This window comes from Esox lucius, chromosome 22 (assembly GCF_011004845.1).
Source record: "Esox lucius isolate fEsoLuc1 chromosome 22, fEsoLuc1.pri, whole genome shotgun sequence".
NCBI lineage: Eukaryota > Metazoa > Chordata > Actinopteri > Esociformes > Esocidae > Esox > Esox lucius.
In genome coordinates this window covers 17996421-18020023 of record NC_047590.1, presented here as the reverse complement: position 1 = coordinate 18020023, position 23603 = coordinate 17996421, and the positions used below count along the sequence as shown (strand labels likewise).

Sequence of the window (23603 nt, the reverse complement as noted above, 5' to 3'; positions counted from 1 at the left end):
TTTGATTGGGTTTGTAATCGACTGAGTGGTGGTCACTTCAGGCGAGATTCGATCGCTTTTTAGCATTTTGGGAGGAACTTGGCCATTTGAATGCGGTGATCATGTGATCAGGGTTAGCGTCAGGGTTGGGGGGCATCTAGGCCACAGTCTGTGTGTACATACTTGATTCCGTAGGCCAGGATGATAAGACCTATGAGGACCCCTGTGGACGCGTCCAGAAACCAAACGTTGGGGTCGTGCTTGAAGACCTCGGCACTAATGAGGATGGAGAAGCCCATAACCCCGCCCACCAGGGAGTTGAAACCTGTAGATTAGACACTTTGGTTTAGTCAACTATCATTCATTTTCATTTCAGGTCATTATTACAAAAGACAACTGGTTCTTAATTGACTAAATTACAATGGAATAAAATTGGTTAAGAGATGAACAACAACAAGTCAGTATGTGTTTCAGGAAATAAATCCACACTTAGACTGCCATAAATCTGAAAGACCACAGAAGAAAAAGTATAGCAAATGCCCCCTTTAAAAGCTTGTTCAATGTCTGGAAAGGAGAGGTAGAGCTGGGAGTTAATAGCTGTCTCCCACACAAAATGTCATGAATCCCGTACACTTCAGTTAGCGAAGAGTACGGGATCCCTCCAAATCTGACCTTTCCGACTAGTTCAAAGTCATCCTGTCTGCCATACATCTTTCATTGCAGCGAGAAGTGACTTTTTAAGATTCTCGGGAGCTAGCGAGTGATCCTTAGAGAACCATAGTAGAAGGGAACCAAGGGGCCAGGGAAATGCGGCCCAGTACCTGACAGTGACGAGGCGGTTAAGGCACAGCCAATACTGTGGTGTCAGAGATGGGCAAACCAGGAGTTTTGTCGCCAGATACCATATTAAAAATGTCAATGGTCCGATGTAAGGACATGAGCCAGCAGACGCACGTGCACTACGGCCCCTCATGATGAGTTCAGATTGCTTGGCCCCTAATTAAAAGTTGCTATTTGCAGCATACAATTCTGCTATTTTTGTAGGTACGACTAGCTGCACCTACCCGTACCCGGTCTATTCTACTCAATATCGCCACCCCCAGGTGCCTGTATGCACTCCCAACAACATCTGGCCATGCTCTGGATGAGACGATGGATGGTGTCCTGAGGGATCTCCTCCCAGACCTGGATCAGGGCATCAATGAGTTCCTGGACAGTCTGTGGTGCTATTTGGTGGCATTGGATGCACTGATACATAACGTCCCAGAGGTTCAGAGGTCATGCTGGATGATGTTGCAGGCAGCATAACATTCACAATGGCGTCTCCAGACTCTTTCACGTCTGTCACATGTGCTCAGTGTGAACCTGCTCTCATCTGTGAAGAGAACGGGGCACCAACAGCGGACCTGCCAATTCTGGTGTTCTCTGGCGAATGCCAATCAAGCTGCACGGTCCTGGGCTGTGAGTACCACTAGAGGACATCAGGCCCTCATGCCACCCTCATGGAGTCTGTTTCTGACAGTTTGGTCAGAAACATGCACAACAGTAGTCCGCTGGAGGTCATTTTGTAAGGCTCTGGCAGTGCTCCTCATGTTCCTCTTCACACAAAAGAGCAGATACTGGTCCTGCTGCTGGGTTGATGCCCTTCTACGGCCCTGTCCAGATCTCGTCATGTAATGGCCCATCTCCTGGGATCTCCTCCATGCTCTTGAGACTATACCTGGAGACCTCTTGCAATGGCATGTATGGATGTGCCATCCTGGAGAAGTTGGACTGCCTGTGAAACATGAAGGGGCTGCAGGTACCGCCTCATGCTATCAGTCGTGACAAGGACACTAGCAAAAAACAAAACTAGAGAAGAATCAGTCAGGAAGGTTTAGGAGAGAGCAGGCCACCACCTGCAAAACCATTCCCTTTTTGGGGGTTGTCTTGCTGTTGCCTCTCCAGTGCACCTTTCATTTGAACCAAAACAGGTGACACTGATTCACAATCACTTATGCTTCCTAACTGGACAGATTGATATCCCTGAAATGTAACTGACTTTGTTTCATACTGTGATGATTACGTTTTCCCTTAACTTTTTTGAGCAGTGTACATTCCACACACGTTCCGTCTTTGTGTGCTATGGTAATAATGCACAGTTCATACACAGCTGTTAGGCTCGTACCTTTCCCCATAAACATTCCTCTCAACAATTCCCCGTGTGGTTTTACCTATACTGTATGCGCTGTTGCACCAGTGAAGGAGGAGGATGTTCCTACTGGTTGCCTCCATCTACTATAGTTCAACTTTGTAAGGACCCCTACCGTCTGTGATGAGGGCTCTGCTGGTGAGCACCCTGCCCAGCATGCACTTGAACACGGCCAGAACGACACACAGCACACCGCTGACGATGGAAACGCTGAAGAGGAAGTCGTCCTGAGGTAACGGACAGCCAAAAGGAGACGGGGGAAGACGAGGAGGGAGCGGGGTAAACAAGGGAAAACAAGGGGAGAAAAGCAGAGGAAGAGGAAGACAGAGACAAGTGAATAGGTGTTGCAAGCTGCTCAGTGACTCCACGCCTGTGTTATTATTGCACTGTTGCCTTGAGAGCAGAAAGAAACATCTTTGGAAGGTTTTGGAAATCGGAGGACAGTGAAACCTATAATTGCTGTTGCGCTTGAAAGGAAAAACCTGTCAGTAAGATTTCTAAAATGTTGTTTGTGAATACGCCCATATTGGCATATTGGCTATAAATACAGTTTTTAAAGCTTCCATTGTTTCTATGAGTAATCACTTCAGTTCCTAAATTAAGAGAATCAGGAACTAAACTGACCCCATTGAATCCTGCTATATGGGCACCACTTCAAAAAAAAATTTGGGGAAGTTTTTAAATGAAAATAGAAGCCCAGAATACAGCACCAAGACACCAGTTCTGCTCCACCAATGACTTCCTCTGATTTTAGATTTACAATTCTTCCCGTTGAGGCGCTTGAGTTGAAAGAGGCAACGGGACTTGGCATTTCAAAGACATCTGAGGAGGGTGAGTCACTAACAAATGCTGATTCCCGAATGTCTTTTTCCTATACAGTGCACTTCTTTTGTAAAGTAGTGCACTACTTATCTGGTAAGGGTGCAGTTTGGAACGCCGGCAGAGAGAAATACACTCAGCATTCTGACACAGTGCCTGACATTTCCAGTTGACAGGCCAGGCTTTTCTGTGAGGAATCAAATGTACGCCTCATAGGCTACGTCTTGATTCTCTAGAGTGTCATACAGCGCACTCGTCTCACACAGTGTCTTACAGTTCGAACTCCAGCCAGCAGTAACGCTACCGGCTCCGTGCACATATGCAACTTGCCTATGGAGACCAGGATTCAAGGACACTTATGTAACACAGCATCTACAGCCACCCGCTTTTGGTGTCCTCCATTTTCTGGCCAAGCTCTCTTTCTGTTAAAGGATAATAATAAATTGCACAAAGAATATCTAAAAAATGTATGTACGCAACAACAAGCAAAACAAGCAGTCATCCTTACCTAACCTTTTTTATAATTGCCTCAAAAGACCTTCGGTAGCAAGGCTTGGTATGACAAATACACTTCCCTAGATAGCAAGGCTCTTCAAAAGGTAGTGCAAATTACTTTTTCAGTTTTTGAGTCAGGTGTAAAAAGGTTATCAGCCATTACAGCAGCTACAACTGTATTTTCAATATGGGTGTGTAGACTTTGGATGTACCTCCATCAACAAATTACTGGTACTCCATAAACCATCATTAAGATTATTATTCATTGTGTGCATACATTATTCGTTGTGTTTTTCTTCGCATTTCCTATCTTTTTCTTTTTAACACTGCATTGTTGGAAAAGTAAACATTTCACAGATGGGTAACAGACTGAATGTCTCCTCCCCTTCTGAAATTCCAAAGATACTTACAACTGCGAAATTGCGATTTGTCTAAATATCCAGTGACGAAAAACACAAACTTCAGTGTATAACCATTTTTAATGGCCCCCACTGGACAATTAGTTAAGCGCATAACAATAACCTAAAATCATGAATTACATTTTCCTAGATATTCTTGTATTATGAGCAATACAGATGTTATGATGAACACACACATTTCAGAACGGTCTTAAAGTGCATCATGGTTACTTTAGGATCAAAATGTAAATTATTTTTCTGGGTGCCACAAGGAAAAATGTGATTTGATTTAAACAAAAGCTACTCTAGTTTGCAGTCAAATTCACTAACTTGTATCATTTACAACCCCATTTGGAAAAAGTTGGGACGCTTTGTAAAATCCTAATAAATACACAATGCAATGATGTGCAAATCATTTACTCCTATATTTAATTGAAAATAACACAAAGGCAACATATGAAATGTTGAAACTGAGAAATTATACTGCTTTTGGAAAAATCCATGCCCATTTTAAATTTGATGCCAGCATCACATTTCAAAAAAGTTGGAACAGGGGTGTGTTTACCCCTGTGTTCCATCACCTCTTCTTGTAATAACACTCAGTAAACGTTTGGGACCTGAGGAGATCAATTGCTGTAGTTTTGAAAGTGAAATGTCAGCTGCTCAACAGTTCGGGGTCTTCTTTGTCATATTTTGGATTTCATAACACGCCAAATGTTTTCAATGCAGGGAGTCCAGTATAGCACCTGGACTCTTTTACTACGGAGCCATACATGCAGAATGTGGTTTGGCATTGTCTAGCTGAAAAAAGCAAGGCCTTCCCTGAAAAAGATGTCTGGATGGCAGCTCCAAAAATCTGTATATATTGTTTATTAATGGTGCCTTCACAGATGTGCATGTCTCCCATGCCATGTGCACAAATGCACCCCCATACCATCACGGATGCTGGCTTTTGAACTGTGGGCTGATAATAAGCTGGATGGTCGCTCTCCTCTTTACTCCAGAGGATGCGCCGTCCATGATTCCCAAAAGGTATTTTCACAATTTGATTAGTCAGACCACAGGACAGTTTTGCACTTCACCTCTTCCATCTTAAATGAGCTTGGGCCCAGAGAAGGTGGTTCTGTATCGCGTTTATACAGTGAGGGAAAAAAAATATTTGATCCCCTGCTGATTTTGTACGTTTGCCCACTGACAAAGAAATGATCAGTCTATAATCTTAATGGTAGGTTTATTTGAACAGTGAGAGACAGAATAACAACGACAAAATCCAGAAAAATGCATGTCAAAAATGTTATACATTGATTTGCATTTTAATGAGTGAAATAAGTATTTCATCCTCACTATAGAATCGTGTCGGTTTTTAATGCAGTGCCGCCTAAAGGCCCGAACACCACAGCCATCCAGTCGTTTTTGGCCTTGTCCCTTGCATTCAAAGATTTCTTCGGATTCGCTGAATCTTCTAATGATATACTGTGATATTCTACCCTTCTTAGTTTTTTAGCATTACACAAGTTATCCAGTCTTTTGTTGCCCCTGTCTGTTTTTGAAACGTGTTGCTGGCATCAAATTCAAAGTGTGCATTTTTCAGGAAACAATAAAATATGTCAGTTTCAAAAAAAATTGCTATCTTGTCTTGGTACTATGTTCTACTGACTACAGAATTTAATTATGTTTTTGTTTACATTTTAAGCAGCGTCCCAACTTTTTAGAAAACAGGGTTATAAAACAAAATTATCTTTACAACATTAAGTTAACATTACATCACGTTTCAATAACAAAACTTGAAGAATCGTGAGATTCAATGAGAAATGTGAAAGGCACCAATGTAGAACACTACAATTGTTTAATCGTGTATCGCTTCAGCTTCCATCCATATTTATAAAGCAAGCCCTATTCTCCATTTACCACTGAAATACTAGAAAGTAGTCTGTTCTCTGAGCAGCCAAACGAGTCACGGAGGTACAAAATGCACTTTATCTGCACACCAGAACTTTAAGATTGCAGAACAACCTGTACCTTAACTACTGTTATTACAATATGCTCTTAGCTTTGAATTAAGTGAATGTCCTCTCCCAAATGTTTCTATGGAGAGCTGATTGCCTCTCATTGCCTGGCAACAGGGTATTGCAGATAGCTATTCTAGTAGTGTGAAAGGCTGCAGTTTTCTTCACACCTGAGCTCCACCACATTCCAATTTTAATTACCCACAGGGAAGAGACTACAACACATTGTTTGTCTTCTCAGTTCGACATTTCTCTCCCTCTCCCCATTTTAGCTCACACAAACACACACACACAAACCAGCCAGAGAACTGCTAGTATCACAAGTCATTCTCTTTTTTCTTTCCCTCTATCTCTTTCGCTCTCTGTCCTGGAGGCATTGTCTCATCAAGTTCCCACCTGAGAGTCTAGTAAATGGAATTCACACCCGATGTGTCAAGTCTGGTGATATGTGAATGATGTACTAGCTGCCCCAAAGGCACCTTCTTTCCTCAATAGTGCAGTAATTATGGCCCAGCCTTACAGGACTCTGGTCAAAAGTAGTGCACTGTGTATGAAAGACTGTAGGAAGAGACTCAGAGAGCTAGCAGTTTTAGTTGAAAGGGATGTTTCTCTTCTTAGCATTTTAGAACCGATTTTCCACTTTTAGTTGTGAGGCACCATCCAGACAAGTAGTAGTTTTGGTCAATTTCAGCACATTTTATTAGGCTTTCGTGGTTACGTGTATGAGCCATTGACTGCAGTGATCCTTCACCAAGTATAAAATTGGTGCATTCCAATTACCTCGGAAGTTGGGACGCGGAACTGGTAATGACGTCACACCCGAGTTAACCCAAGTTGATCACGTTCCAGTGTCCAACGTCATAAAACAATGAAAGCCTTTGTTGTGCGTGCCCTTTCCGAATATATACAATGTTTTTCAGTGTATTTCATTGTGTAGAATTTTTTTTTGGCTGCTTTTTAATCAGCCATTCTGTAACCGTCAGTCTAACCTGTAACTTGGATAGGCAAGTGCTCTTCAGAATATTGTAATATTAGCAATAAATGCAATTTTCCTATATAATTTATAATACTAGTCTGCTAAATTGCATATGTATAATGTCTGTATTGCTGTTGATACAAGGTGCTGCCATCTTGGATTACAAATACGGTTTTACAGACAATGGTGCAATCAGATTGAAAGTTAATGATTTGTCTAGGCATTCGTGTTGTCACAGACTTATTTGTTCTGCCACAAAAGTGAAATGCTCAGTTTAGTATTAGTGACCACATTGCCTTGCCAAATAACAGTCATTATAAGAAAAACACAAGCAAAGCTGTGGGACAACAAAACAAGTCAGAACCAAGTCACTTTTCTTGGACTGAAACGGCTAGTTGTTTTTGACACCCAATTTCAGAGCACTGATCAGATGTTCATTGAAATAATTTTTCTGCTGTAAAAACCTTTTCGCCCAGGCTGCCAGGGTGACATGTGATATAAGAGTACCCAGAGCAGGCCTTAATGAATGCCCAAAGGCCCAGACCTGTGGAGCCAAGCATAGTGTAAAGAGCTGTGCACATATAGGACTTTGGTTTAATCTAAGATGATAGAGCAATTAGCAAATTTGAGTCACGATAAGCGATCATCAAATTCACATGGGCCGTCCTCAGCTGTGAACACTATGTAGAAGAGAAGTTTGGCATAAGAAACACAACCCTCCCACACCCCTGTGATGGACTATCACATTGACAACCACAACTAGCAATGGTCACAATAATAGAATGTGCATATTTAATCAAAACGGCACAAATAAATGTACATGTCATAATATTGGGAACAATAAAGAGAACAATTAAATTATGATTTAAACTGGATTCATGATGACATAGCAGAAAGGAAACTATGTATTGAGATACATTTTGTAGTACCCTCTAATATTGCCCCATTTTTCCCTACAAACTACATGATTGCCCCAACCCTGGTATGACCCAATCTGAGCCTTGAATCTGAATCCCGTAGAAAATCTGTGGACTGATATAAAGTGGTCGGTGCACAGGAGATCCCATCTGACAGAGCTCAAACTCAAACAACGGTATCATGATACAATTACAAAATCCAGGTAAGTTACGTTGATGAGAAACCATACTGCTGGAATCCAAGCAAACTGTGCATTCACAAATAATTAGTTCTGAGGTCTGCACTCTCATGCATCCAAGATGTTAGCAGTTTTCCATTTTCTCAATAATTTTCCAAACCATTACCCTTTTTTCCACTGAAACATTGCTGGTTAAGATAAGAGACATACAGACAGGTAGTGACATTACCACTTCAGGCAGGAGCTTGATAGCCAGGTCATGAATGGCTTTTCCCAGGATGCACAGGGAAGACAGGATGAAGACTACACCCAGGATCACACAGGCTCTGGAGAGAGATTGGGGTAGATAGAGAAGGGGGGAGAGTAGGAGAGCAGTAATTAAGAATATTGTTTCTACTCTTCTACAAGAGAAATATATTTCAGTCAGTTAACTTGACATGACATTATATTTGAGCAATAAGGCATGAGGGGGTGTGGTAAACAGCCAACATGCAGTACCATGGCTACGAGCTGTTCTTAGGCACAACACTTCACAGAGTGCCTGGATACAGTGCTTAGTTGTGGTACATATTTTTTTTAAACACAAAACCCCAGATACTTTATTGCTATTATAAAATGCAATCACATCAGGTTATCAAAGCAATTACATCCATAAAATGTGATGTTATGTCATACGAAGTATATGGTCTCATAAACCACGGTTGTCAACCAATCATCATTCGTAAATCGAAGCACCTGATTTATAGTGTAAATGCTAAACTTCCTTAAACCATGGAAAACGTTTCTAAGACCAATTAGAGTTACTCCAATTACCAATGGCTCCATCACTTGCATAGTGAAATATGCGGAGGGGACTATTTTATTTCATCAAATGTGATACACTACTTGGCCGAAAGTATGAGGACACCGCTACTAATTATTGAGTTCAGGTGTTTCAGTCACACCCATTGCATAAAGGGGAAAAGATCCAGCACATAGACAAACATTGGCAGTAAAATGGGTTGTACTCACGAGCTCAGTGACTTTAAACGTGGCACTATCATAGAATGCCACCTTTGCCACAAGTCAGTTTGTGAAATTTCTGCCCTATTAGATCTGCCACGGTCCTATTAAATCTGCCCTGGTCAACGGGAAGTGCTGTAATTGTGAAGTGGAAGCATCTGGGAGCAACAACAGCCCAGCCACAAAGTGGTGGACCACACAAACTCACCGAGCAGGGCTGATGAGTGCTGAAGTGCATAAATATCACCTATCATCTGTTGCATCACTCACCACAGGGTTCCAAGCTGCATGTAACTCCACATTAATGCTTGTGGTTTTGGAACGGGATGTCCAAGCACATATAGGTGTGATGGTTGGGTGTCTACATACTTTTAGCCATTCGGTGTCAGATCTGGCAGGAATATTCCACGTAAAGTATTAGTTGAGCTTGTCAGGTTCTTGTTGGGAAAAATACAGTGGCAGAATGCAGGAGCTAGTTAATCAGTTGGTTTAGTACGCTAAGAAAAATACCCATTATAATTATACATATATGTGGAGTAACTTACATACACAAGCTGGATATACAAATTTTTCTCATATACTGCCCAAATTGTTGTCGTCCCAACTGTCGCTAAGTACAGTGGGCTTCAGCCCTGGTGAGGCACTGTATAGGAGCTACAGAAACCAGCATTTTTATATTTTTCATGATTTACTTAGAGACTGGACAAAGTCTCTGGGGATCAATTTGAGAAGAGGTTCTCTTTTAACACAGTTTTATCCAATTAGGTAAGCCTGGCTGTTTGAACCCCCCAAATCTGTCAACTGTGCCAATTGGTTGTCACGCATGGCTGGTTCCCTCTCTCACTGAAGTGTATCTCTCTCCTAGTCTGTCAATCTCTTTCCATGCACACGATCCTAGAGTCCATGAGACAAAAACCAGGACAATCATAGGTCTTTAAAGGTTGTGCAGATTGGGGGTATTTACGACAATAAATGAGGTTGAAACAATAAGATAATGAATACCCAACTGTGTGTGTGTCTATGCTCACAGCTGGCTCGTGCTCAGCATGACCATCCCCTGGGTCCTATCTGAAGGGTAACTAGGCAACAGAGTATAGCGAGAGAAGAGAAGCCCTGGTTAGAATGTTGTGGAGCAGTTGTGGAGCAGACTAAGAGCTCTTTGTGTGTGTGTGCGTTTTTATCCAGGTTTAACAACACATGTAGGGACCAGAATGTCCAGATGTCAGGACCACAAACCAATTCTACTTAGACACTGTTGCGCTGAAGTGCTGAGCAAACAAGCAATTATACATACCTCACCCTAAACATCAACACCAAAGGCAACTTTGACAAGGTTGTTAATGGCCTAAGAGACAAGGCAATAAGGGCCTTCTACAACATCAAGAAGAACATACAACTTGACACACTTGACACAATTACAATTCTGTCTTAAAAAACTCCAGTCATTGGAGGCTATACATAATAGAAAATTGTGTTTGGACTTTAAAAGTCCACCATTGGAAGATGCAAACGTATATAAACAGCAGAACTATGCAAACGTTGGACAAGATAATGCATAAATACATCATCAACGTTATAATTATATACAATTATTATTTTACTCTATGAAATATGACATGATTACACTGTTTGTATTTGTTTGCATATCTTCCAATGGTTGACTATTAATTTGAAGCTAATATGCAAATGTTACTATTGTGGGAAAACATCTATCTGTTGCAGCTTGAGTCCCTGCCAAATGCAGCAGTTGTGGTGGAAATAACTGGTTGTTGGTTTGAAGGATTTGACAGGTGGGTGTGTACTTGACAGGAGACACCCACATTAAAGCAAACGTCCAAGACAAATCTCATTTGAGCATGTCATGACTTCTGCATATCTTAAAAAGCTCTAAAATTATGCCAAATCAGTTGGGTGAAATAGCTCTTAAAAAAAAGCGAATCACAAACATTTCGTAACTGAGCCCTCATCAACCAAGAGATTAACCCAGTGAAGAGTCTACTAAGATCCTATTTGGACTATATTGATTTTCGTGAACACAAGTACATTCAAGAAACATTCATTTAAATTGTAAATAGATGGTTTTTTTCCTGACTCCGTTTATGAAGCTGAAAGGACTTCAGAACCAGACTTCCTGTGTTTCCATCCATTCCACTCCAAAACACGAGTGTGAGGTTGTCGGCAGATCTCAGTCACCACGCGGTGTACTGGTTGGAAAAAAAGTCTTACGATAACTTTGGAATGTGATGTGCGACAACTGCCGTTTTCATCGGTTTACACTATTTTAAAAAATGCATTGATAATGATTCGCTATCTTAACAGAGAGTACACAGTGGCAGAATAACTGACCAATGTGACTGACTTGACTCCGAGAGCTTGGCCTGGCACCACAGGAGACCTGGCTCCCAAGACAGACTACTTTCACATTGCCAACAAAATGAGGTGGAAACAGAGCTGCACTTCCTAACAAATGTATGACATCAGAGACAATCCCTCAAATCATACATACTCACAAATCATTTGAAACCAAGTTAAACATCGACAAAAAACCCTGTATTTCTTGGGCATTCCCCGCAAGTTTTGTGACCTGTTGCCGTAAGAGCAAGCAGTGGAACATAAACATAATGACAAACCAGTATTGGTTTTCCCTAGTCAGTCTTATTAGGCCAAGTCCACACATACACAGGTATTTTTCTTGTCACTGCCAAGAGCATGCCAAAACAGCAGGCGACGATATACCCCTAACCTTAAAGCCATGCCGGCCAATCAGAAGCCAGAAAACAAGTTGTTGGTTCCGGTAGGCTAACAACAATGGCGCGAGTGTTGGATGTAGCTGTGACCACATTCCTCTGTTCCTTAATACACTGGGAATGTAACTGTACATTTATGTGTAAACGTAAAAGGTCCTGTTAGCAAGATTAAAACTAACACTATTTTGGCTACATCCACCTTTGCACAAAATCATGTAAACAAAGGAGATAATGGTGTACACGCTGCCGTTACAAGCCAAAAACTCAGATTTCCCTGTTTACACGTCAACATTGAAAAGACACTTTCTGAATATCTTCACCCTAGAAGTTTTTCAAAAGGTGTGTTTTAGATTAGATTAAACTTTTCAGTGACCTAAAAGGCAGTTTGCGTGTGGATAAAGGCCAAAATGCATAGACGAATCCCTGTTTTAAAAAATACCTGTGTACATGTGGACTTGGCCTCAATCTTACAGTCTTACTGTCATTTTATCTTAACATTTATTTATTATTTGTTGTCTTCTAATGTTATTTTCACTGTTATTTACACTGCATGAAAAGGCCTGTTTCGGAGTGAGTCCATACAAGTAAAGATCTTTGTAATGGTGACAGGTAAAAGGCCAGTACAGAGAAGTCGCGATATAAAATGATTTTAACCAGTCGTAAGAAGTCAGCTCTAGACATTTCTGGATGCACATGCAAATTAATTCTTAACTCTCAAAACTGTCCTCATTCTAATTTCAACAGTTTACACTCAGCAGGCAACTTAAAGTTAAAAAGTAGTATGTAGTAAGTGTTGTACTTTTGGATAAAACGTAATATAGAAATAGTTAATTGTGTGAAATAACCCAGTTATTTTAAAATGCTGTATACTTGTATATAATTGAAATCAAATAATTGTTTTCATTTTAACACACTGAAAAATACTTTGTACATTATATGGATTTCAAATAATTTTGAAAGTGCAACAAAAGTTGTTCCAAAATAATAAGTGTGTAGCTGTTAACCATGGCGACAAAGGAAAAATGAAATAACAAAGGAGTCATTGAATAAAAGCCTTTATAAAAAGGCTGGTTGATATTCAGATTCACAAGATGTTTGATGTTATCTTTTATGTTACAGTGGGGAGAACAAGTATTTGATACACTGCCGATTTTGCAGGTTTTCCTACTTACAAAGCATGTAGAGGTCTGTCATTTTTATCATAGGTACACTTCAACTGTGAGAGATGGAATCAAAAATCCAGAAAATCACATTGTATGATTTTTAAATAATTAATTTGCATTTTATTGCATGACATAAGTATTTGATCACCTACCAACCAGTAAGAATTCCAGCTCTCACAGAGCTGTTAGTTTTTCTTTAAGAAGCCTGTTCTCCACTCATTACCTGTATTAACTGCAACTGTTTGAACACTTTACCTGTATAAAAGAACCTGTCCACACACTCAATCAAACAGACTCCAACCTCTCCACAATGGCCAAGACCAGAGAGCTGTGTAAGGACATCAGGGATAAAATTGTAGACCTGCACAAGGCTGGGATGGGCTACAGGACAATAGGCAAGCAGCTTGGAAGGCAACAACTATAGGCGCAATAATTAGAAAATGGAAGAAATTCAAGCTGCTTGCCTATTTTCCTGTAGCCCATCCCAGCCTTGTGCAGGTCTACAATTTTATCCCTGATGTCCTTACACCGCTCTCTTGTTCTCCCCACTGTAGGTGTGATGGTTGGGTGTCAACATACCTTTGGTCATTTAGTGTATATTCCCATTTATATTTTATTTTTTAATTTCACCTGAATGATTAGGAACACTTAAGTGGTAAGTTATGTCCTTGAAGAAAATTTAATTCAGAATGCACAACAAGACCTTAGATATGCAAAGCAGGTAGAGGCATTCCCATGCTTTGTAAGTGGGAAAACCTGCAAAATCGGCAGTGTATCAAATACTTGTTCTTCCCACTGAATGTAAAATGTTCTTGTAATCCTGTGAAATTGTCTTTGAGGGAACATACAAGCATTTTCTTGTTGAACTTGTTTACACTACTTTAACAATTGTACATCTGTTTTGTATACAGTCATTGTGAAATACTGTATTTCAAATAAAAGTATTTTACTGTTATATGCTGTGGCTGAATAAACATGGGGGGGTAGGAAAAAGAACAAGGGGATAAGGTGGATGTTGAAAATGGGGGGGGGGTAAAAGCCGTGAAATATCCCAATGTCTTCGCTGGTGGTCACTTGTTAAAAGTCAAGGTGTGAAATCCTTGACAGTCACAATCTGTTCTCCATTGATATGTTAATACCTCACAGCGGGTGGGGGGGTTGTGACAATGGTGAGAAGTGTGTGTCGCGGTACGTCCTAACGCCCAGTGGTGGGGTTTCCTTAAAAGTATGAGAAGAGTAGGAGAATGTCCCATGCTGGGACTGTTGCCAGTCAGGATTCTAATTGTTCTTGATTGTTGATTGTACCTTTGCGGTTTCTCTTCGTGAAAAGCTGCGACATAACCTGGCTTTGGAGTGTTGAGTAATTAAAGACTAGTAAGAGGTGTCAAGATAACTAGGACTATGAAACAGGGGTATTTGGTGCAGTGTTATTGTAAGATACTTGCTTTGGCAATGTAAACAAATGTTTCCCATGCCAAGAAAGACCTTCAACTTCACACCGAATTTAATTCAGAGAGAACAAACATACCCCAAACAGTGGATTGGACTGTTAACAATGCATGGTTCGCTCGACAATATGTTGGCAGCGCTGAGCCGGAGACGGTCGAAATGACTGGACCGAGGAAAACCCTGATAAATAACCCCTTGCCCCGTGATGACACGGTCACCTGCAGTCACATCACAAGTGCCCACTCTGTCACAAAAGTCTGCCCCCACCAAACACACACACACAACCCCCTTCCCCCCTGCTCAGGGTGCCAGCAGGCTAACGAACCAAGTGACACAGTAACAACGGTCATCCAATTAGGGTGGAAGGAACAGGAGCCGTGAATGTGTGCTGCTTGCTCATCCAGCTCCATACCTGCTAATTTAATTGGCCTGTCTTATTATGCCGGGCCTCTCCAATGAAGGGCTATGCATGCACACACAATCACACACACTTTTACACCCCCGCCACCACGATCCCTTGAACACAAACGCTCAAGCTGACACACAATGATATCAGACACACGATCAGCATACCCGAGAGAGGCCAATTTCTTACCGCAGGGTTACACAAGCATTCCAATTAGGACGCTGTGCCAATGACATTTTCTGCTAGTGGGCTAATATCCTGCTTAAAGCAGACAGAGTTCTGCACTCGCAATGGTGGATGTGGCACTCAAACTGGCTTAAATGGGCCCTTTACATTTCAGCCATTTAACAGACGCTGTTATCCAGAGCAACTTAACAGTAATGAGTGGACACATTGATGCCCAGGTCTCCAGTGGGACTCGAACCCACCACACCAGCTAGGCGAGCGCCATGCTCTATGCTACGTATAAGCTTTCACAGAAAAATAAAAGGGGTACGTAGTTGCTCCCATTCCAGGGTAACAAAGGTATTTTGGACGACTGGTTATAAAGTGGTTTCCTATTAGACAGGCTGGTTCGTTTGCAAGCTCCCCCCATGGACAAGAGAGGTGGTAAGGTCCAGTCTCGGTAATAGGATCTGCACTACAATGTCTGACAACACAAGGACCAAAAAAGTGACACTGCAAGACACGCTGGCCATCATTAACCAGAAATCAGAATGAATCAGAGACACAGTCAAAACATTGTGTGCCAAAATAAAATTCTTGGTACATTCAGAAGAAGAAAGGATGGACTGGTTAGTTCAGCAATGGCAAAGAACCAGTCAGACCAAGGCCACTTCACTGTACATAATGTTAATCTGTCTAAATACCTTTGGGACTTTAAAATGGGGGAGATTATGTACAAAATGTGCAGTAAAATCTAACTGGTTCATCCAATATGGATATTGCCAGGTCTTAACCTCCTTAAAGTTCCCTTCTTCTCTCAGGTGCTTATTGCCTCTGACAGCCTGGCCATTTATTCACACTGAGACAACCAGTCTGTGACTTGGCCGGCGTTCCAAACGGCACCCTACTCCTTAAGTAAAGACCGACGTCTGACAAGAAAAAAAATAGTGCACTAAGAATTGGGTGTCATTTGGTAGGCAACCTGAGTGGCGTACACTTCCTGTCGGCCTTCTCACTGCCTGACTCCATTGATAGGACAGGAGTGAATAAGGAACTGCTGCTGGTGGGTGAGGGTTTGGTCTCCAGGGGGCCTCCGGTGGGCCCAGGTCTGACAGCCTCATAAAAGAGCGATATGTCTGGGACAAAGGCCTCAGGTGAGAGCGGCCTATCTGGGTCTCCAAGGACCAGCTGTCCAGCCCGTCTCCATGGTTTAGACGCTGAGGGAAATCTAAGCGTGCGCGCGCACACACACACACACACACACACACACTGTTGACTATAATCCTGATCTGAGCACCGAGAATGAGAATTAAATGCTACTGTGGAAAGGATGAAGATGTGTGTAGACTTCTATACTGTGGTTGTTCTTGGCTCAAAGAAAACTAAAAGTGATGACATGTAAAATGAAGGTACTGGACAAAATGGCGGTCATATACTCACATATACTCCCTGTGGGCAGAGTGAACTGCAGCAGCGTTGCTATAGCGCCACACCACGATGATGGAGGACAACACGTCAAGGGCAGCATCAAACTGCAGGAGATAAACAACAACAATCAACAACTACACTTTTTATTATCACGACAACAATCGTGACACTTAACACAAATTCCTGATTTATCATTTGGGCTTTTTCTCAAACCATTTAGTCACACTGAGAGGTTAGATGACATTTCTTCTATTGCCTTTTCTGCTCTCCTTTACAAATGGTGCCACAAAAAAAGAAAGGCACTGAATATTTATGGCATTTTATTTTTTGATTGGAGTGTAAGTGTGAAAAACCAAGGAGAGAGCACACTGAAATAGCAGTAGGCTGGAATCAAACCAATGCTGAAACAGTATGTCTATAACAGACAGTGGCTTGAACCACCATGTACAATGTGTCAAATAAATCATAAACACGCCAAAATAAATCTTTAAGAGTACACTTTAAAAAGTACCTACAGCGAATCCGAAGGCCGAGGCACTCTGTCTCATGAAGGAAACGGCTGGAAAGAAAGGAACAAGTTTCACTATACATGGAGAACATAACAGCAGTTTTGTGAATTGCTTGAGGATTCCAGGCGAATACCTGGTAACTGCTGCTGTTTGTAGTCAAATTTGACTAACATTTCTGCTGCTTTAGCCACACTGTATTGACGTTGTCTCAATAGAGCAACAATGGTACTAATAGTCTCAAATGGGCAAGCCTGTCTGTCCAGCAACCACGAAAAATGAATGTGGCCTCCAGTGGCAAAAATATTATTTTTGGTGCGGACAATGCCATTGAAGGGTTTCTGACATTTGAACATTGTCAACTGGATGGGACTTCCAACTGTCTTGGCTAATCTAAAAGATCAGGAGAGATCAGTCAATCTCTGACGAAAACTTAAACACCTAACATCAGTTATAAAACAAAATATTGGAACCTCTTGTAATTTCTTAAAATTACAACGGTCACTAGAAATAGCCTAAAGTAGAACTGAGTACTGTAGCCTACAGCAGAGCCGAAAAGGGTAGCCTGCAGCCAGAGCCAAGTACTGTAGCCTACAGCAGAGCCGAGTACTGTAGCCTACAGCAGAGCCGAGTACTGTAGCCTACAGCAGAGCCGAGTACTGTAGCCTACAGCAGAACCGAGTACTGTAGCCTACAGCAGAACCGAGTACTGTAGCCTACAGCAGAGCCGAGTACTGTAGCCTACAGCAGAGCCGAGTACTGTAGCCTGCAGCAGAGCCGAGTACTGTAGCCTACAGCAGAGCCGAGTACTGTAGCCTACAGCAGAGCCGAGTACTGTAGCCTACAGCAGAACCGAGTACTGTAGCCTACAGCAGAGCCGAGTACTGTAGCCTACAGCAGAGCCGAGTACTGTAGCCTACAGCAGAGCCGAGTACTGTAGCCTACAGCAGAGACGAGTACTGTAGCCTACAGCAGAGACGAGTACTGTAGCCTACAGCAGAACCGAGTACTGTAGCCTACAGCAGAGACGAGTACTGTAGCCTACAGCAGAACCGAGTACTGTAGCCTACAGCAGAGACGAGTACTGTAGCCTACAGCAGAGACGAGTACTGTAGCCTACAGCAGAGCCGAGTACTGTAGCTTGCAGCCTGAGCTGAGTAGCCTGCAGCTGAAGGAAGAGGGAGATAAATAATGTGGCATCAAGGCAAGCGTACTGTAGAACCGAGTACTGTAGCCTACAGCAGAGCCGAGTACTGTAGCCTACAGCAGAGCCAAGTACTGTAGCCTACAGCAGAGCCGAGTACTGTAGCCTACAGCAGAGACGAGTACTGTAGCCTACAGCAGAGACGAGTACTGTAGCCTACAGCAGAACCGAGTACTGTAGCCTACAGCAGAGACGAATACTGTAGCCTACAGCAGAGACGAGTACTGTAGCCTACAGCAGAGCCGAGTACTGTAGCTTTCAGCCTGAGCTGAGTAGCCTGCAGCTGAAGGAAGAGGGAGATAAATTATGTGGCATCAAGGCAAGCGTGAAGAACAAACAACACAACAAGGCTGTAATATATATAGCACTGTTGTGTTTTTAATGCAAGTCAAATTTACAAGATCATAGCATAATGAAAATAGACAATAATAATACTGACTGTGATTCATTTTAAAGCAGATTTTTGCCGGACCACGTAAATGGAGCTGGCTAAGAAGAGCAAATGTCTCTTACTGACTGACTGAGTGACTGAGTGACTGACTGACTGACTGAGTGACTGAGTGACTGAGTGACTGAGTGACTGACTGACTGACTGAGTGACTGTTAAATAGCGTAGTGGTTATAGACGCAGGCTCCGGAAACAAAAGGTCAGGACAGAAAAACGTCGCTGGCTACAACTTTAAGTAGCTACGTAATAGGAAGCCTAAAATAAAACGGTTCTGGTGCATATTAGGATTTGTTCAGGGTGGACAAACACTTCGCTGGCTTCATGATTCTCTCGTCTTTTCACTTGAAAAAAAAGTCAGTTATAGTTAGTGATGTTTAATGTCTGTTCCAATGTTATTCTTGTCTGTTCTTTTTCACAGACTATATTGTTAACTATATTGCCTTATACATTTCAATTATGGCTTTTATTGAAGCCTTGAATGGCCATCACTAGTTATCGTCTCCTAAATTGATAGATACTGTATCTATGTAATTCACAAATGGCTAATTAGCTGTTAAAATAGCCACTGGCAAAAGAGGATTTGTTCAGGATACACAAAAACCTTGCTGGCTATAACCTTGAGTAGATACGTTAAAATGAAACTGTTTACTATATTGCTACTATTTTTGGTGGATTTTCGAATTATGTCTCAGGATTTGTTCAGGATAGACAAACACTTACTACATGATTCTCTCATCTTTTCACTTGACGAAAAAGTCAGTTATCGTCACGTATATTGATACAGTAGTTATTGTATCAATGTCATTCACGAATGGCTAAAAGCTGTTAAAACGGACAGTGGCAAATGCCATAAAGTTCATGGATGCTATTTGTGGTGGAGGTAAACTTAATAAGAAACGTTACTCAGTTTAACACAATATAATGGCGTCTACCGACATATTACTTGGTAATAAGCTTTTAAAAAGGGCCAGTGGCAAAAGTCATACAGTTCATAGATATTATTTGTGGTGGAGGTAAACTTAAGAAATGTTACTCAGCTTAAAGCTAGTTAATGGTGTCTAACAAAATATTCTAAATTGGTGTGATGTTAATGAGCGCAAATTATCTAATGAGAAGATGCTATACTAATGTCCAGTATCAGGGTAGTTCAGTGACTTAGTGGTCATCGATGAGAATCGAACCCACGCGGGTGACCTGGGTTAGATTCTCAAGAGGGCAGCCTTTATGAGCAAATTTTATTACGGGCCGGCTGAACTAGGCTTGCCTGGCTTCTTGTTTTTTGTATCCTCTAATAAAGACAGAGCCAGAGTGAACTCCCATCAGGTTTTCCCATAAATTTTTTTCTATCTTAAGTAATATCAAGGTCTCTGGAGATGGACTTGTGGTCTTGGGTTTGACCTTGCTTGGCTAGTTCATTGCAGTACACACAGTGACACAAAACAAAAGAATGAGTCCTTTCCTCTGTTGAAACTGGTTGAATGTGGGTTTCTTTTTATATTGCAGGCATCTGCAGCTCACCACAGGTGAGTTCTATTCAAAGTTAAGGAGAATTACGTGCTTGAAATCAAATTATTTCTAACTTCTTCTACAAGGTGCCAATTATATTGTCTGGGCCATTTCAGGATATCTTGTTGGAATTAGTAAATTAATTTGATTACTTATTATAGTTATTTATTATAGTAATTAGATTTTAGATTTTGTCCAACTGCAAAACAAAGGAATACATATGTAGATACCAGAAAATTAATGAATTCCATTTTAGATGGAAAAACTTTGAGTTTTGGTGCAGATTCAGCAAACCTGTGCAAAAATAGGTTTTGTTACACTATTTCGCAAAGACAATATCACAGAATGGACAATATCACAACATTTTTGTTTCCAGTGAACATAATTGATTTCTGTTTATTCCGTGTCCACAGGTTCAAAGTTAAAATCCTTAGTTACCTTCAGAAGTGCAGAGATGTTGCAGAGCTGCAGTAAGTTCCGCACTGATGGGGACAAAGAATAATCTAACTCACGGGTGCAACTTTTCCTGAGATGACTCAAGGGATTAACTTGGTTCCTTTAGCCTAATAGTTTAACTGCTGAATTTGATTACCATGTTAATGACATGAGGAATCATTGAATTCAGAGCACACCCAACCCCATCTCAGAGGGATTACCCAGCAGCCAAGACGACACCATGCATCTCTAATGCAGCCCAGGTTCATGAATAATGGGAAAAGGTAGGGAATGAGGTACCATTTCGCTTGGAGGCAGGGATGCCTAATCAGTTTGTCTCAAGTAAAGCAGACCAGAGCCAACGATGACTCTTAAGTAAAACATTTAAATCTAATACAGAGTGGTGTTTTGGGTGATGAGTTTTAAAACCTTGACAGACAACAGTTTACAAAATAACTCTACATGAATCATAAATACAGTGGGGAGAACAAGCATTTGATACACAGACGATTTTGCAGGTTTTCCCACTTACAAAGCATGTAGAAGTCACATTTTTACCATAGGTACTCTTCAACTGTGAGTGACAGAATCTAAAACAAAAATCCATAAAATCTCATTGTGCATAATGATTATTAGGCACCAAATGGCGTAATGAATACTGATTTGAAGGGGGTACTACCCGGATATCCCCAAGAAGAAACCATCATTGATGTTTGGTTTGCACGCCCTAATTAACAAGCCCGGGTTCACTCTTGGTGCAGTTGTCCTCGGGGTGCAGAGCCCAAGCCATTCGGGACATAAACGCAGTGACAGCGGGTGATGGAGAGACTTTTCTGTGTCTTCCAGGCCAATATATGTCAGATGTCAAGCCCCATGGTCATCACAGTGACAGAGAGTTTCACATCCCACTGGTGACAGAGAGTTTCACATCCCACTGACAGAACCCTGGCTTTGCTGCTGCGGATTCAAACTTACTCCAAAACCGCCTCGAAAACGCTTAATCGTAATGTTCCAGCATTTGCAGGGACATAATTCTTGGTAAACGCTGTGTTTGATGGCTCACTTGAAAATTACCTCGCTATAAAGCAATTACAATTTAATTTAGCTTTTATCGTTTCAATGAACTGTAGCACAGAAAAGAGCGTTATTGGTGTTGTTGCAGTACTTCTAGGCAGCATGATGTCGTTCAGATTGCTTAATAGTACAGCTCCCCTCTTTACGAGCCAATTGTGAATTTTAAACTGGGTCTTCTGTCTCATAATTATAACGGCCTCATGAAATGTGTCAATTCAAAAAAGACTCCTACATTTCATGGATTAAACAATCTTAATGTAGAATATATCATTATTAATAGGGCAGAGATGATACCACAATTCCCATAGTGGTAGTACATTTGTGTCATGTATTTCCGTACGTCTTGTCACTGCCCCGCCCCACAATGTGGAAATCAAACCCACAGTTCCGGCGTTCCAAGCACAATGCTCTGCCAGATGACTTAAGGCGGATTTATACTTCAATGTCAAACGCGTCTGGATCCGCGGACAGCGCAGGGAGCCGCACAGGCCCGCACAGACAGGACGGGGTAGGCTACGTGCACCAGCTCAAAAATCTAAAAGCGCGTAGCAACGCGTACGTGAAACCGCAGAGCCGCACAAACGATGATTGGTTTGATGGCGGAGGGAGGGTTTTACAGAGAGTAAGGAATTCCAGCCAAATTGGACTTCCTGTATCAACAAAGACGAAACAACAATGGAGTCTGGAGGCATGGTTCAAATCGCTGAACTTTTGATAGTATAGGAGAAATTCTGGGCGAAGAGCCAGCAACTTGCCAGAAAAGGTGGAAGCTGATGAGGGACAAATATGTAAGACTAAAGAAGAAATTGAAGAGTAAAAGTGGAGATGCAGGAGGGGAAAAAAGCACCATTGTTTTATATAATGCTTTCTCAGCTGTCCGGGCACATAAAACACAGTGAAACCAGCTCCAATTTACACGTGGCAGATTGAACTTCTTTAGGAAAACACTCCTCAATGCAATATATGAAATGAATATTTGACAAAGAGACAAACAGCTGCAAGAAGATAGTAAGTTTACTCAAACTTTATTCAAATGTTAAGAAAACATGAATTAAATGTATGGTGAATCATTTTGTTAAAATAAATTCACAATCCTATTGCAGCGGACTGCCTTAACATGTCTAATGATGTGCAAATCCTGTTGGAATCCAGTCAACAATGAAAATATCCAACCACTGAAACTTTTAATTTCCCTCAACCTACAATCTGAATGACTTCCAAGACAGGGAAGACTTCTTCCAGGAACTGCCTACACACTCTGGCCACATGAGGCTGGGCATTGTCCTGCACCAGGAGGAACCCAGGGCCCACTGCACCAGCGTAAGGTCTGACAATGGGTCTGAGGATTTCATCCCAGTACCTAACAGCAGTCAGGGTACAGTTGGCTAGCACGTGAAGGTCTATGCGACCCTCAAAGGATATGTCTCTCCAGATCATCAAGGACCCACCACCAAACCGGTCATGCTAGATGACATTGCAGGCAGCATGACTTTCATGACGGCGTCGCCAGATTCTTTCACATCTGTCACATGCTCAGTGTGAACCTGCTCTCATCTGTGAAGGGAATGGGGTGCCTGTGGTGGACCTGCTAATTCTTGTGTTCAATGGCGAAGGCCAATTGAGCTGCACGTGCTGGGCTGTGAGCACAGGTCCCACTAGAGGACGTCAGGCCCTCATGCCACCCTCATGGAGTCTGTTTCTGACAGTTTGGTCATTTTATAGGGCTCTGGCAGTGCTCCTCCTGTTCCTCCTAACACAAAGGAGCAGATACCGGTCCTGCTGCTGGGTTGATGCCCTTCTACAGCCCTGTCCAGCTCACCTCATGTAACAGCCCATCTCCTGGTATCTCCTTCATGCATGAAGAGTCAGGAAGGATAAGGAGAGAGCCATTTTCTGTGAACACCAACTGCAAAACCATTCCCCTTTTTGGGGGTTGTCTTGCTGTTGCCTCTCCAGTGCACCTGTTATAACCTGCATTTGCACCATAACAGGTGACACTGATTCACAATCGCTTACACTTCCTAACTGGACAGATTGAGATCCCTGAAGTTTAATTGACTTGGTAATATACTGTGATGATTACGTGTTCCCTTAATTATTTTGAGCAGTG

The 23603-nt window shown here is 41.9% G+C and overlaps 1 protein-coding gene across 1 annotated transcript in view; it reads right to left on the bottom strand.

Annotated features, from left to right (window-relative positions):
• The window catches only part of LOC105019666 (transmembrane protein 163), a 39999-nt gene that overhangs the window by 2142 nt on the left and 14254 nt on the right, over positions 1-23603 (bottom strand). Inside the window, exons 3-7 of the mRNA XM_010886016.3 lie at positions 16836-16879; positions 16333-16424; positions 8190-8286; positions 2286-2397; positions 163-304 (exon numbers count right to left, since the gene is read on the bottom strand). Coding sequence (XP_010884318.1) covers positions 163-304; positions 2286-2397; positions 8190-8286; positions 16333-16424; positions 16836-16879 — 487 coding nt within the window. The remainder of the gene's footprint in view (positions 1-162; positions 305-2285; positions 2398-8189; positions 8287-16332; positions 16425-16835; positions 16880-23603) is intronic.